Source organism: Aulonocara stuartgranti, assembly GCF_965226115.1.
Source record: "Aulonocara stuartgranti genome assembly, chromosome: 20".
In the NCBI taxonomy this organism is placed as follows: Eukaryota; Metazoa; Chordata; class Actinopteri; order Cichliformes; family Cichlidae; genus Aulonocara; species Aulonocara stuartgranti.
The window spans coordinates 24,057,501-24,073,214 of NC_138956.1; the positions used below are offsets into that span (position 1 = coordinate 24,057,501).

Sequence of the window (15,714 nt, forward strand, 5' to 3'; positions counted from 1 at the left end):
TTTTTAAGCATATACCAGTGCCAGACCATAGATGTAATAAATGAACATGTCAGTACTACACTAGCTTAAAAATACAAATATACTCAAACCATCTGACAAACTCAACTGTTCAAAGATTTAAAAAAACAAACACTTGAGACTCACTTGAAGAATGACTTTCATGTTAAAACGGGCAATGTCAGAGATATAATTAACATGTATATATGTTAAACAAACCATAAAGTGGTTGCTGGATTTTGCTGCCAGTTGTTAGGTGAAGTGGATCACAGAAAAGGGCTTCACCAACAGCTTTCTTGTAATTAATTTGGTCACTATCAGATTGCTGTGATCACCCATTTAGTATGGAAAAAATGCTAACTTCTTTACAAACACTACTACTGGCTGAATGTCAGTAAAGCTTGAAAAAATGTTGACTTTTAAAGCAGAAGTTGGGTCTCACTGCTGCAGACATCACTTTTACTTTGAGTCTCACTTCAAAGTAAAAGTGAGTCTCCATTTTGGATTTTTGTTCACACTGCTTGGAGTATCACTCCTACTCGGAGGGCAGCTGGTGTGTGTTTGCAGGTTACCCTGCGTCTTCCATGCAAACGACCAAAGCAATTGCACTTTCACCTAACGACTACCACCATCCGCCTGCAGCCTATGGCCAGCTAGATGGCAAATACACATTTTTTCATTGCGACTAGTTGTTTTCGGGGTTGCTGACAAGTCAAGTCAAGGACTGTGTGACTGGGGCCTTAGCTGATGATTTAGCACTCCAGCCCCTCTGATCATTTCTAACTCCAAAAAATCTATATGTTGACACACATAAAGCAAAAGCGAAGGCCTTCCTGCCAATAGTGCAGTGATTACATCTGTTTTTCATATAGAGTTGCTAAAGCTTTAAATGACATGCTTTATTAGACTACACTCCAAAACAAAGTTGTTCAAATCAACAGTGAAATGCAGGAGAAATAGGATGAAACTTAATATGATCTTTGACTAAATAATGATGGAAATGCAAACTACTAAAATCACCCTTCCACCATCTTGCCACCTGCCAGTGTCCATGAATATTTTAGAGGAATCATTTGGCAACAGTGAAATTATTGATACAAATTAAGTACTTACTTAATTAATAATGATGAAACTTGACCATGATTAAACTGAACAGCTTACATAAAGTTTCGTTTTGCCCCTTGGCCATATGGAAGTCTCTTTCTCTCTCTGTATCTCTGTGACTCTCTCTTGCCTTCGTCCTCTTTGTCTGTTTATCTAAAAATCATATTGCATTACTAGTTGAGTTGACCAATGGACATGTCCAACCCACACACAGTCTCAGCCGCATGTCCCCATCTGTCTGCCCTGACGTGGGAGAGAAACATATATGTAAAAAACTGACTCATTCAGATAACCTTTGGGTTTCCTGCCACACTGCTGTGGAAGACGTGTAGGAGGTATCCATGCAAACTGGCTAAGGTTACATTACTACCAGGCAGAGGTCATAGCTTCTAGAGGGAAATCTTATGCTTTTGACAGGGATTATTATTGTTATTAAATCCCTTATTTAAACAGGTTGTCACTGAGATCATGATATGTTTTTCTTGAGAAACCAGTGAACAAAAGACAAACTAAAGAGTAGACTGACTTGTAGACATGCAGACAGATGATACAAACACACATTGTATACACATGTATACATTACACAAATATACAGTAACTTTCAGGGACTCCTATGTACTAATGAAGAGGACCTAACCTGTTGTTTGGTGTTTTCTAGTCAGCATAATGACATCATACTATATCATGCATGATTCCAGATTTTATAGATATAAATTAGATGTTGTATTGATAATACCATCATCTGTGATGGTATGATAGTGCAGAATGGAATTACTACCTTGCATATCTAGAACAACAACATCAGGGCATGTACAGGTTTTAGAGCAACATGTCCTCGCATCCAGACAATGTCTTTTTCAGGGAGGGCCTTGCATATTTTAGCAAGACAGTACATTAAAGTAGCAGATGCTGCATGGTGGTAAACATGGCCCTGTCACAAATTCTGTGAGACATGTTGCTGCAATTAAATTCAAAGTGATTTACTTTTTTTTTTTTCTTGAAATAGTAAACTTTCTCAGTTTAAGCATAGATATGTTTTCTATATTCTGTTATGACCAAAGTGGAGTTGTGAGATTTTCAAATCATTTTCTGTTTTTATTTGGAATTGGGGGTTGAATAAGCGTTACAGCTAATGATAAAATCTCTTTTGACCTGACATTGCAAGTACTGTGTGTAAATGAAATTAAAGACCAGAGTTAAGCTGGAAAGAGAGCCCTATAGATAAACACCGGACAATTTTCAAGACTGATAAAATAGTCGTAAATGGTGGAACACATCCATTTCTGTTCACACTCTTATATAAATGTATGCAGCAAAATACAGGTCACATAGAAAGCGCTTACTAAAGGTGGGTCAGCAAAGAGAAAGCAGATGATGTGTGAGTTTTACTTTGTTTTGGAAATGCAGGCCTCAGGACAGGAAGCTTATTAACAATACAGAAGAAAATAAAATCGAGAGAGTAAACGAAAGGAAAAATACAAGGCTACAAATATGTGGGTTCCAAATTGATTTATCATATTTATTGCAAGTGTTACTGTGTGTTAAAACACAGTGATATAGTTACAGTCACTGATTGAACCAGAAGAAATACTTATGTATAACTGCTGTGTGCAAGAACCACCTTCCATCTCAAACTCATTCTGCTGATGATTATCCTGGAGCTGTAAATGTGCTGTTATCCATAGTGCTGTATAATAAGATCCATTAATTAGAAATTGACTCCCAATTAGAGGTAAGTAGGTGGTACGCTAATAAGCTAGATATGGTATCTTTTGAATTTCACATCAAACCAGAAAAACACATTACATAATGCACTTTTGCTCCGGTGCTTTTGATTTTGTGCTGTGCAACCAATGCTTCTTTATATTTTGCTAGGAAAATGAAAATAGCAATTTATTGAAGTATGTGCAAACTATTAAATTAAACCATTTCAATATAAATGCAGTATATAAGACAAAGCACAGCCTAAACTATCTTGCAAGCTTTCTTGTAATTTATTTAAGTAGTCTCCAGGAATACTGCTGGCATTCAAGGATATGCTGGAGAGATCATGTCTCTCGGCTGGCCTGAAATGCCTTGGTGTTCCCCCGGACAAGCTGGAGGAGGTGGCAAGGGAGAGGGAGGTTTTGATTTTTCTGCTTAGGCTGCATAGGCTGCTTCCCCTGCGACCCGGCCACGGATAAGTGGAAGAAAATGGGTGCATGAATAGATGGATGGATGGAATCCCACGATGCTTGTGATCTCTTACATGACGTGTTCCCATCCCCTACCCTGACCCCTCCAGAAATCCTTTCTTGATCTCAACCCACATCATATATACTTAGATCTTACTGTTACATAATACTTGTACCATCCTCATCTGCACACCCTACACTGGACTCCTACTGCATGAGGACTTAGTTCAATGGTTTGATTGCAGTGTATATTAATGTGTGCAGCCAGAAAAAGAGAATGAAAGAAAGTTTTTCAAAGGAGGTTTTTCAAAGAAAGCTGATTGTTGTTCTGCATCCTGAATCTGCTGTGCATTATCCCTGGTTTAAAGTAACTGTAGTGTCAGTGATTTGAGGATAAAGAGCTTTTTAGGTCTGCTTAACTCAGCTACACCTCTTTCTGACAAATACAAAGGATGCAGTGCCACCATGCATGTTTGATGCTTTTGTTATCTGACATTGCATAGAAATAATAGAGTTTGTATTAATATGGAAAGTTTTCCTTCTTCTTATTCTTATCTACATTCCACATTCTTTTTCTTTAAAACATTTCTGTACATGCATTGATGTTGATCCGTTCTCCAGTGAACACAAAAGGTATTGGTGATGTGTGAGTTTCTGAGCTTGAGGATATATATGAATTCCAGGGCCAGAGGTGACAATTAAGCTGAAGCACATGATTTTCTTTTCTTCCTTTTGATCCTCTAATCACCGGGGCATGATGCAGTGTCCCCTTCAGCTGTTCTGCTTCTGATAAACTGCAATGCTTGGCTTTTATTATTGGATATAAGTGTCTTTTCTGTGATAACAACATTCATCTTTCAATATATGAATATGTGTTATTGTAATGGTGCAGCTGTATATCAAGAGTTCTCTGCCACTGCACTAGGCGCTGGAAACAAATGTTCCTATTGAACTGGAGAGTCACATGGTGTAACATGTAATCCCCTTGTGGCAAGTGGAAAGAAATCCCATGATCATCTTTCCATTTTCAGTGAATAGAGATTGGGCGCTTATGTGCGTAAGAGAGCTGATACAGCAGTCACACTGCATGACCAATAACGTGTGACAGCCCATCCATCTTAAACCCTATCCTTTCTCTCCTACATCTCCTAATTCCCCCCCGGAGACCCCCATCTAACAGCAGTATACAGCTTCATAATTTTTAGAAATTACTACTAGTATTTACCGAGCCAACCACTCCTTTCTCCTGGCTTTGTAGCAACAGTAGTCCATCAAGCATAAATCATTTATGAGTGAGGTCACTGCACCACAACAGCCACCTCCCCCGATGTGGTTCCTCACTCCTTTCGCTGCCCACACTCACATATCCATTAAACACACAGCCATGTGGCAGATAGTAAATCAAGACTGGTCATTTAAAGTATGCTCTTACTATAACACCCAGCACCACCATTATACTAGCCTATGTTATACTACAAGAGACACAGCCTGAAGCCTAGATTCAAGAGTACTTAACAGTACATTAAACTACAGTTTAATACATATGTGGCATCACTCTTTTATTTATTACTTAACACTTTTTAATGCTTCTTAATACTTTATTAGTTATCTCTCATCTCAAACTCCTATGGTAAGATTAAATGTAAACCTCCTCTGACCACCCACTCTCTATATGTCTGATCAAATTTTCTGTTCCCAGGCTGTTCCCATTCCCAAAACCATTAAAGCACTTCACTCACAGCTGAAAACAAAGATGACCTCCAGCCATGCCATATTTAGGCCAGTCTAAACAGTGCTTTTATCGGACATACATTTCTATTAATCTTCCTGTGTACAGTACTGCCCATACACAACCCCACAGACAAAGACATTATTAAAGAGCACATTAATATAGCACATTACTCTGTGGACACTTTAACATTACACTGGTTCAATTATAAATCTGACTGTGTTTCCCCAGAAAGTAAATCAGAGTCAGCAGATCTTTCCTGTTACTATAAGAAGAAACTCTAAGAACTAGTTCTTATCCTTTCACTGTGATTAAACAACATCAGCATTACTCATGTTGTACTTCTGTCCAGCTCATTTAGCAGAAAGGAAAAGTCGGATCATATAAACTGATAAATGAATCATGGGTAATAATTTATTACCAGATTTCAGTAACAGTCTTTAAATAAAGTTAACATAACATGCATGTCATACCTACTGTCTACCTACAAAGTAGAGTGTATGTTGTTTTGCTGTCTTATAAAAGAGCTTAATGATGCTAAATGAAAGATGTCATATGAAGGAGATGTCAAATATATTTTGAGGCTCTGGATGTTGGGTTGTGAGTCATGTAAGGCTGTTGCACTAGGAGGAAATTAGAAATCTCAGTTGTATATTAAGACTTTCACTGCCTGGAATATTCTGAAATGTGCTCTTGAAAGCAATTTGTTAAATTACCCTCGTAAACTGAAAAAGAGCTACAATACTAAAGCTACTCTGCAGAGTAATTTCCAGTGTGGGTCATAAAGTTATGCACTGCAGGTCTGTTTACGGCTTTGTTTTTCTAACTACATTTCTGTTAACTCATTTACTTACATGCCTGACGTTTTTTGAGGTTAGTTGACCCAGCAGACGACATGGTTCGATGGTGTGGGACTGGTTGAAGAGCCTTTAAAAGCCTTTGAAGGTGTTGAATTTGTCTTGTCCCCTCCTGTCAAGGCTCCAGGACAGAATGCTGGTAGAGGATGGTCATCTATCCATTACATCTCCTGGCTTTGGTACGGGCGTTATTAAAGATGTAACATTCACATTATCTCCCTTTGCTCTTTTCTGTCTTTTCTTCTGCTCTGCCTTTCCTGCTGTGCTCGCTGACTCTTCCTCTCCCCTCCCTTTCTGATCGCCTTTGCTGTTTTTTCTAGGTTTTCCCTCTCACTGCTTCACACTTTCATCTTGGCTGCCTCTCGGTGTCTCGCACGCACACACGCAGTCTTGCTCATTCTGTCAGACAAGCTCAGTTGTGTTGTAGGGTGGCGTGTGTGTGTGTGTGTGTGTGTGTGTGTGTGTGTGTGTGTGTGGCTTGAAGGGGTTGATAGTGGGCTAGAGCACTATGGCCTGTACCAACTGCTTATGAGGGGGGTCATCAGGACATCTGGATTAGGAGGAGTATAGTCGTTTTACATAACACTGAGGAGTGTACCAAATATAAAAGCCTCCAATTTCAGTTATCCTTGATAAACATACGTTTTTATTATTTGCAAAATTAACACAGTTTTGTTTTGGAAGTGAACTCAAATAAGAAAACCATATGAGAAAAAAACCCATGACTGACTCTATCATGTTCTCACAGGGTGAAAAAGCTGGCAAAAGTCAAAATATCAAGGTAACATTAGTCAATGGATTTCTGAGTTATCTCACCTTGTGACAGATGTGTGTTCTGCTTCCAGTAAAGAAAACAAAATAGTGCTTTTTCAACCACAGTACCACCTTCTGGCATTAAGGAAGTGCAGTCAGACATGGCAAAATGCAAGGTGTGACTAATTTGTCTGCTGGGAGATTATTCTTTTACATCGTTGCTTTAGAAACTATTTGTCCCTGAGTATGTTATATCTGCTTCTGTTTCTGTTAGTGTGACATTTTAAGTTTGATAAATTGTAGTTCAACCCAAGTAATTCAAATTTGGTCAAGTGTGGAGTGACGGCATTTTCTTCTACGTTCATTTACAAACATTTGGACTGTATAATAAATGGGAACACTTAAATACTTATGTAAACATACTATTAAAAAAACAAAAAGAGGATAATCAGTTATGTGAAGCTTCAATAAACTAAAAAAAGTTATGCTCTGCTTTTATTGGAAAAGTTCATAGTGTGCGATATCTACTTACAGTAGCTTTGAAAATGGAAACCCGTTGCAAGGACAGAACATTGTTGACTTTTCAGGAGTTCTGGCAACTTAACTTACCTTTTTGCCTAACTTGAATATTCCTTTGAGGTTAACAGTAAAATGAAAGCTTCAGTGGCATGCATTTTTACCTTCAGAAACACAGAGGTTTCTGTTGTCATGTACAGAATGAAAAGGTCATTAAAAAGACACACGTTATCTAAAATACTTGTTTAAAAGCACACATTCACACTTCATACGTGGGAGATGGAGTTACCAGGCACTTAGGATCATTGCAGGTCCTCACTCTCCCTTTCTCAGTACGAGTCTTCAAACATTCAGTTGCATCACACTTCAGCTGCAACTAATGCCATGGAAAACAGTGCAGACTTTGTAAGGAGAAGAACAATAAGATACGACCGATCATCTAGTTTTTCTATGAAATCTGAGGTTCTCAGTATATTCTTAAAGTTGCACAGCTCAACAGACAATCTGTTTAGATTTATAACTGAAGGCACTCCAACTCAGCAGTGTCCTGTACAGCCTGACTTTGGGGACTTACAGTAACTCTTATGGTGGCTGATGTTTCTAAAAAGAGAAAGATTTTGCTCTCAACATATAAACCCTTATCCACTTAGAGTATGTTAGCCTACTTCTCAACAACTCACAATCCCTCATTTGTGAGTTAATATTGGCACCTGCAGGTGAAGACTGTGTATTACAGCTTATTTTAGTTCACATATCAACAGAAACAGTTTTTTCAAAAACTCAGTTTCTGCGTTTACATGTGAACAATGAAAACAGAGATTTTTTATTAAAAATAAAATGCTATTCAAAATATCACATTCTGCTGTGTGAGGATATTCTGAATAATTTGTATTTGTATTGGAAATTAAAATATTTGTGAGATATTATGCATTTTGTGCACATGTACTCACACACACATAAATGTATTGTGTTGTCCATAAGAGAGAGTTTTGTTATACAAAGACTGGAAAGCAGAATAAGTTTTTAAAATGTGGAATGATACCTGAAATGTTACGAATATATTTACATTTATTGATAGACATAATAAACAACTTTTAACTTATTGGGCCACAATGTAAAGTTGAAAATAATATCAATAAGCCCAGGAGAGATTTGCATGCTGTTGCTGATGCAGCAGCATGGAAGGTAGGTAAGGTAAAGGCTTGCACATGTAAAAACTGAAACATGCTCCTGTAATTGCACTATAGGCTATATGCTGGATTGGAATTACTGAGAGCAACAATTTGCAGAAAGGAAGATAGGAAGCAGCCATATGTAATGCAATGCAGGAACAGCGACTCCTTTTATTATAGAGGAGAGCTTCCAGGATTGGTATCATGACGGGATCGTAGACGACACTGTGTACAATCGAAGTGATTGACAAATGTAACTAATAGCAAGAAAATGACAAAGACTTGAGCACAATTGCATGAAGTTATTTACAAGGAAAATTACAGGTGAGCAGTGAGATTTCAAGTATGTGGCGTGAAGACCGACTGACCTGAAGAAGTGGTGAAGAAAGAATGTCGGACTAGACCACTGATGCTGCAATAAGCTTTATATCACAGGAGAGTGGAAGCGATGTAAAGGTTAGATGAGCCACCAAACACCCGGGAAGGAGACAGATGTGTGACCACAGATCTTCCTTATTCAACTTCTACAAAAGCTTCCTTTGTTCTACAGTAAATTGGACTAAGCAACATAAATGAGCTTGCCATACTTTTTTTGGTACGTTAAATGTGTGTTTGAAACTAATTAGTAAATAAACATCCTCAGTTAGTTGGCTAAGGAAAAAGCTAGCTATCAGAAAAAAAGCTGGTGTCTGTTCACTTTAGACAATTTTCCATGCAGATGAGTTTATTTACCCTAACCAAAGAATTTCAGTTGTACTTGAATGCTCATTAAAAAATCACAGTCACTAACTGTATAGGCCTCTGTTACTGTACTTTTATTAAGAGCATTAAACCTTAAGAACAACAGGTAGGACTCTTTCAACTCCTCCGCTGAGTTTAAATTATTATTAAACAGGATTATGTCTTTTCTCCACATATGTGTGGACAGTAACGGTAAAGTAAAACATTTGAGTCAATTAAAAAAGGGATCAGCAATTCATTATTAGTGTTAACTGAAGAAGAGAAGATTGAAAAGACTGAAAAAAGACTGATATACCAGTATATCATTACTGATGCAAATTCACTGAAATGCAGCTGACATACTGATAACAAGGATGGTGCCCACAAAACAAAACTGGGTTTAACCAAAGCTGGCTGGTTAAAAAAAGGCTGTCTGTGTGGAAGCGGTTTATCTCTGTTTGTAACAAACATTAAAACTATTTAAACTCTGGTAAACAGTCTGAAACAAACCCGCCTCTCCTTGAATTTTTCATCTTTGTTCAGTTGATGTTAAAATATCAAGTTAATTATACCACTACTGCTTTTACTCAGCAAAACATTAGAAAATATAGCAAAGCCTAAAACTTATGAGTTGAAAGCAAATGATGATTTTAGAAATATGTTAATAAGTTAAAATATATGCTTAATTTCATTTGAACTATGGCTCTTTTTTCAGCATAAACTCATTTAGCTTTGGTGGTTTTGGTTTGGTTTTGATTCTGTATAGCTTACATCTTTTGAGAGATAAAATATGAAACATTAAAACACTGTTCAAAGCATTAAAGGAATTTTAATTTTTAATCAAAGTATAGCATAAAGCATCATCAAACAGGATATTGATCTGGTCAGATAAATAGCAAAAGGTGTTGTTTTGGTGCCAATTAAATTAATCAATTAAATTAACAATAGGTTCACTTAAGGGGCAACAATGAGAAATCCCCTTAAACAAGAACGTTACTAGCAAAATTCTAAATAATATAAATTTCCACAATTCGAAATGCTGGGTTAAAAGTTTTCACCAACATGAACGTCGACACCTGGTCAGGCGTGGATTATCATGAAAATAAGCCTGTACAACTGCATCACCACTGCAAGGCCAGTAGGTGTCACAGAGGAACATAACAAAAAGTTAGAAATGGCTACTGAGGTAGTAATTCCCTTTGTATTGCAGTACACAAGCAAACAATTCAGCATTTTCACCTAACATGTTCTCCACCACTCTCTGATTTCTCTTTATGTATATACTCCTAGAAAAACCAGCTGAGAGGGTGGCCACTGATCATGTCAGCTAAGAAGATGGACAGAGAGTCACGATTTCTTGATGATAAGAACGTTTACACATTCGTCATAACTGCCATAGATAATGGTACGCAGAAGCTCTACTGTAGTTAAAATAAACTGAACAATTTCTTGAAGAAAGGCTTTATTGTGTTGTGGTTTCAAAGGTGAACCTCTAGCCACAAGCACATAAGCTATATCCAGATCCATCTCGCAGAAATCAGTGACAATACTCCAGTGACAATGCTCTATCAGTTTTTATGCCTTAACAAAGTATAAGACTTTTTACTGAGAATAACTTTTTTATTATTTGTATTCGAGCTATATTTAAATTTATGAAGACTACTAGACTATCATTTTTCTTTATATGTGAAACTTTGTCCAACGAATAGTGTGTTGTCTTCAACAGTGTGTAACGTGAGTGATGCAACAGCATATATAAACATTGCTTTACCATAATTATTTATAATGTCTGCATATCCAATTCATAGTATATTGGTGCAGATATGAGGATAAATTACATTACAGGTTTGTAATATAAGCCTGTAATATAATGTATGTCTCTCAGGACCCTCAAGCTCCCACGCCTCTGGTAGAGGACCCGAGCTTGAAGAATAAACCACCCGCAGGGGTGTGCTGGGTGTTTTTTTTTTATAGCATTCCAACAACGCCCTGTTTTTGTCTCTTGCCCACTGATGCCTTCTTGTTCCAGTAGGATAAACCGCCCGCAGGGGCGTGCTGGGTGTTTTTTTGTTGTTTTTTATATATATATATATATATATATATATATATATATATATATATATATATATATATATATATATATAAACATATGTTATATATATATATAACAAGAAGGCATCGGTGGGCAAGGGACGAAAACAGGGCGTTGTTGGAATGCTACTACGCAAGTAACCCCGGCGGAACGGGCTACATGAATAGGATGAGGGACCTATGGATTCTTCGATACCCAACATCCACAATGACGGCGAAACAACTAGTAGCTCAGTGTTCCAACATTCGAAAGAAGGGACTGCTCTCACAGCTAGAGATTGACGAGGTACAACACAAATGCTACGGCAAGGAGGAGTCAGGACGCCAGGTCAGGGGGGAGATATCATCACCCCCACCCGAGATTGGGTACATAGCCCCAAGTGCGATAGGAGAAGGATCGTTGAGTGCGAGAGGAACTGACCTGAAAAATAGGATCATGGCCAAGCTTGAAACCTGGATCCCCCGTAGCCGGTTACCAAGATTACGTGAAGTACCCTCAGAAGGTCTGCTAGATGATGTTAATGCAGCACTACGGGCAATACCTACAACCACGATTACCGACACTAACAAGCTGATCTACAATACGGCAGCAGTGATCAGTGAGATGCTTGGCTACAAGTTGAACAGCCACAAGGGGCAGTACCCTCCATGGAGAAGGAGGCTAGAGGGCAAGATCAAAGTAGCACGGAGAGAGGTTAGCCAACTAACGGAGTTGCAGAAAGGTGCGACGAATAAGGTGCCTAAGAAATACAGCAAGCTGTCCATACCTGAGGCCTTGGAAACTGCCAAGCAAAGACTCACAGCCTTGGCCAGCCGCTTGAGGAGGTACACCAGAGAGATAGAAGGCAGGAGAATAAACCAGCTGTTCTCCACAGAACCAGCAAAGGTGTACTCTCAGTGGCAAGGGAACAATAAGAGAACAGCACCACCAAGGCTGGAGACGGAGCAATACTGGAAGAGCATATGGGAGAAGGACGCAACCCATAACGGCAATGCTCAGTGGCTAGAGGATCTGAGGGCAGACCACAGCGACCTCCCTGAACAGGGTCCAGTAACCATCACAGTGGCAGATATCCAAGAAAGGGTCTCCAGTATGAAGAGTTGGACAGCACCAGGGCCCGACATGGTTCACGCCTACTGGCTGAAGAAGCTGACTGCACTCCACGAGCGTCTGGCAGCACAAATGAACCAGCTGCTAGTTAACGAGAGACACCCGGAATGGCTAACTGAAGGCCGGACGGTCCTGATCCCCAAGGACCCCAAGAAGGGACCGGTCCCCTCCAACTACCGACCAATAACCTGCCTCAGTACTACATGGAAGCTCCTGTCAGGCATCATATCGGCTAAGATGAACAGGCACATGGGTCAATACATGAGCGGGACACAGAAAGGAATTGGCAAGAATACCAGAGGCGCAAAACACCAGCTACTGGTAGACAGAACAATCAGCCGAGACTGCAAGACCAGACTGACCAACCTGTGCACTGCCTGGATTGATTACAAGAAGGCCTATGACTCAATGCCCCACAGCTGGATACTGGAATGCCTAGAATTGTACAAGATCAATGGGACCCTAAGAGCCTTCATCAGGAACTCAATGGGGATGTGGCGTACAACACTAGAGGCCAACTCCAAGCCCATAGCACAAGTCACCATCAAGTGCGGGATCTACCAAGGAGATGCTCTGTCCCCACTGCTGTTCTGCATAGGCCTGAACCCCCTCAGTGAGATCATTAACAAGACTGGCTACGGATACCGACTACGGAACGGAGCAGTTGTCAGCCACCTCCTGTACATGGATGACATCAAGCTGTATGCCAAGAGTGAACGAGACATCGATTCACTGATCCACACTACCAGGCTATACAGCAATGACATTGGAATGTCGTTCGGACTGGAGAAGTGTAGTCGGATGGTAACAAAGAGAGGGAAGGTAGTCAGAACTGAGGGGATTGAACTACCAGAAGGCAACATTGCAGACATAGAGGACAGTTACAAGTACCTGGGGATCCCGCAGGCGAATGGGAACCATGAAGAGGCCGCTAGAAAAGCTGCAACCACCAAGTACCTGCAGAGGGTCAGGCAAGTCCTGAGGAGTCAGCTGAATGGTAAGAACAAGATCCGGGCCATCAACACGTACGCCCTGCCCGTGATCAGGTACCCTGCTGGGGTAATAGGCTGGCCAAAGGAGGAGATAGAAGCCACTGACATAAAGACAAGAAAGCTCCTTACCATGCATGGAGGGTTTCACCCCAAGTCCAGCACCCTGAGGCTGTACGCTAAGCGGAAGGAAGGGGGCCGGGGACTGGTGAGTGTCAGCACCACAGTCCAGGATGAGACAACGAACATCCAAGAATACATTGGGAAGATGGCCCCAACTGACCGAGTGCTCAGTGAATACCTCAGGCAGCAGAAACCCAAGAAAGAGGAGGGAGACGAGGAACCATCATGGAAGGACAGGGCCCTGCACGGTATGTACCACCGGCAGATAGAGGAGGTGGCTGATATCCAGAAATCCTACCAGTGGCTTGACAAAGCTGGACTGAAAGACAGCACAGAGGCACTAATCATGGCAGCACAAGAACAAGCTCTGAGCACAAGATCCATAGAGGCTGGGGTCTATCACACCAGGCAAGACCCCAGGTGCAGGCTGTGTAAAGATGCCCCAGAGACAATCCAGCACATAACAGCAGGGTGCAAGATGCTAGCAGGCAAGGCATACATGGAACGCCATAACCAAGTGGCCGGCATAGTGTACAGGAACATCTGTGCCGAGTATAACCTGGAAGTCCCGAGGTCAAAATGGGAGATGCCCCCAAGGGTGGTGGAGAATGACCGAGCTAAGATCCTGTGGGACTTCCAGATACAGATGGACAAAATGGTGGTGGCTAACCAACCGGACATAGTGGTGGTAGACAAACAGAAGAAGACGGCCGTAGTGATCGATGTAGCGGTTCCGAATGACAGCAATATCAGGAAGAAGGAACACGAGAAGCTGGAGAAATACCAAGGGCTCAGAGAAGAGCTCGAGAGGATGTGGAGGGTGAAGGTAACGGTGGTCCCCGTGGTAATCGGAGCACTAGGTGCGGTGACTCCCAAACTAGGCGAGTGGCTCCAGCAGATCCCGGGAACAACATTGGAGATCTCTGTCCAGAAGAGCGCAGTCCTGGGAACAGCTAAGATACTGCGCAGGACCCTCAAGCTCCCAGGCCTCTGGTAGAGGACCCGAGCTTGAAGGATAAACCGCCCGCAGGGGCGTGCTGGGTGTATGTATATATATGTATGTGTATATATATATATATATATATATATATATATATATATATAGGTTTATCCTTCAAGCTCTGGTCCTCTACCAGAGGCCTGGGAGCTTGAGGGTCCTGCGCAGTATCTTATCTGTTCCCATGACTGCGCTCTTCTGGACAGAGATCTCCGATGTTATTCTCGGGATCTGCTGGAGCCACTCGCCTAGCTTGGGAGTCACCGCACCTAGTGCTCCGATTACCATGGGGACCACCGTTACCTTCACCCTCCACATCCTCTCGAGCTCTTCTCTGAGCCCCTGGTATTTCTCCAGCTTCTCGTGTTCCTTCTTCCTGATATTGCTGTCATTCGGAACCTCTACATCGATCACTACGACACTAACAAGCTGATCTACAATACCGCAGCAGTGATCAGTGAGATGCTTGGCTACAAGTTGAACAGCCACAAGGGGCAGTACCCTCCATGGAGAAGGAGGCTAGAGGGCAAGATCAAAGTAGCACGGAGGGAGGTTAGCCAACTAACGGAGTTGCAGAAAGGTGCGGCAAAGAAGGTGCATAAGAAATACAGCAAACTGTCCATACCTGAGGCCTTGGAAACTGCCAAGCAAAGACTCACAGCCTTGGCCAGCCGCTTCAGGAGGTACACCAGAGAGATAGAAGGCAGGATAATCTGTTCTCCACAGAACCAGCAAAGGTGTACTCTCAGTGGCAAGGGAACATTAAGAGAACAGCACCACCAAGGCTGGAGACGGAGCAATACTGGAAGAGCATATGGGAGAAGGACGCAACCCATAACGGCAATGCTCAGTGGCTAGTGGATCTGAGGGCAGACCATAGCGACCTCCCTAAACAGGGTCCAGTAACCATCACAGTGGCAGATATCCAAGAAAGGGTCTCCAGTATGAAGAGTTGGACAGCACCAGGGCCCGACATGGTTCATGCCTACTGGCTGAAGAAGCTGACTGCACTCCACGAGCGTCTGGCAGCACAAATGAACCAGCTGCTAGTTAACGAGAGACACCCGGAATGGCTAACCGAAGGTCGAACGGTCCTGATCCCCAAGGACCCCAAGAAGGGACCGGTCCCATACAACTACCGATCAATAACCTGCCTCAGTACTACATGGAAGCTCCTGTCAGGCATCATATCGGCTAAGATGAACAGGCACATGGGTCAATACATGAGCGGGACACAGAAAGGGATTGGCAAGAATACCAGAGGCGCAAAACACCAGCTACTGGTAGACAGAATAGTCAGCCGAGACTGCAAGACCAGACTGACCAACCTGTGCACTGCCTGGATTGATTACAAGAAGGCCTATGACTCAATGCCCCACAG

At 41.4% G+C, this 15,714-nt stretch overlaps 1 protein-coding gene across 1 annotated transcript in view; it reads right to left on the bottom strand.

The window, feature by feature from the left end:
• LOC309697262 (dysbindin-like) overlaps positions 1-8,340 on the bottom strand; it is a 16,456-nt gene extending 8,116 nt beyond the window's left edge. Inside the window, exon 1 of the mRNA XM_082519036.1 lies at positions 5,859-8,340. Coding sequence (XP_082375162.1) covers positions 5,859-5,901 — 43 coding nt within the window. The 5' untranslated portion in view covers positions 5,902-8,340. The remainder of the gene's footprint in view (positions 1-5,858) is intronic.
• Between the last annotated feature and the right edge of the window lie 7,374 nt (positions 8,341-15,714).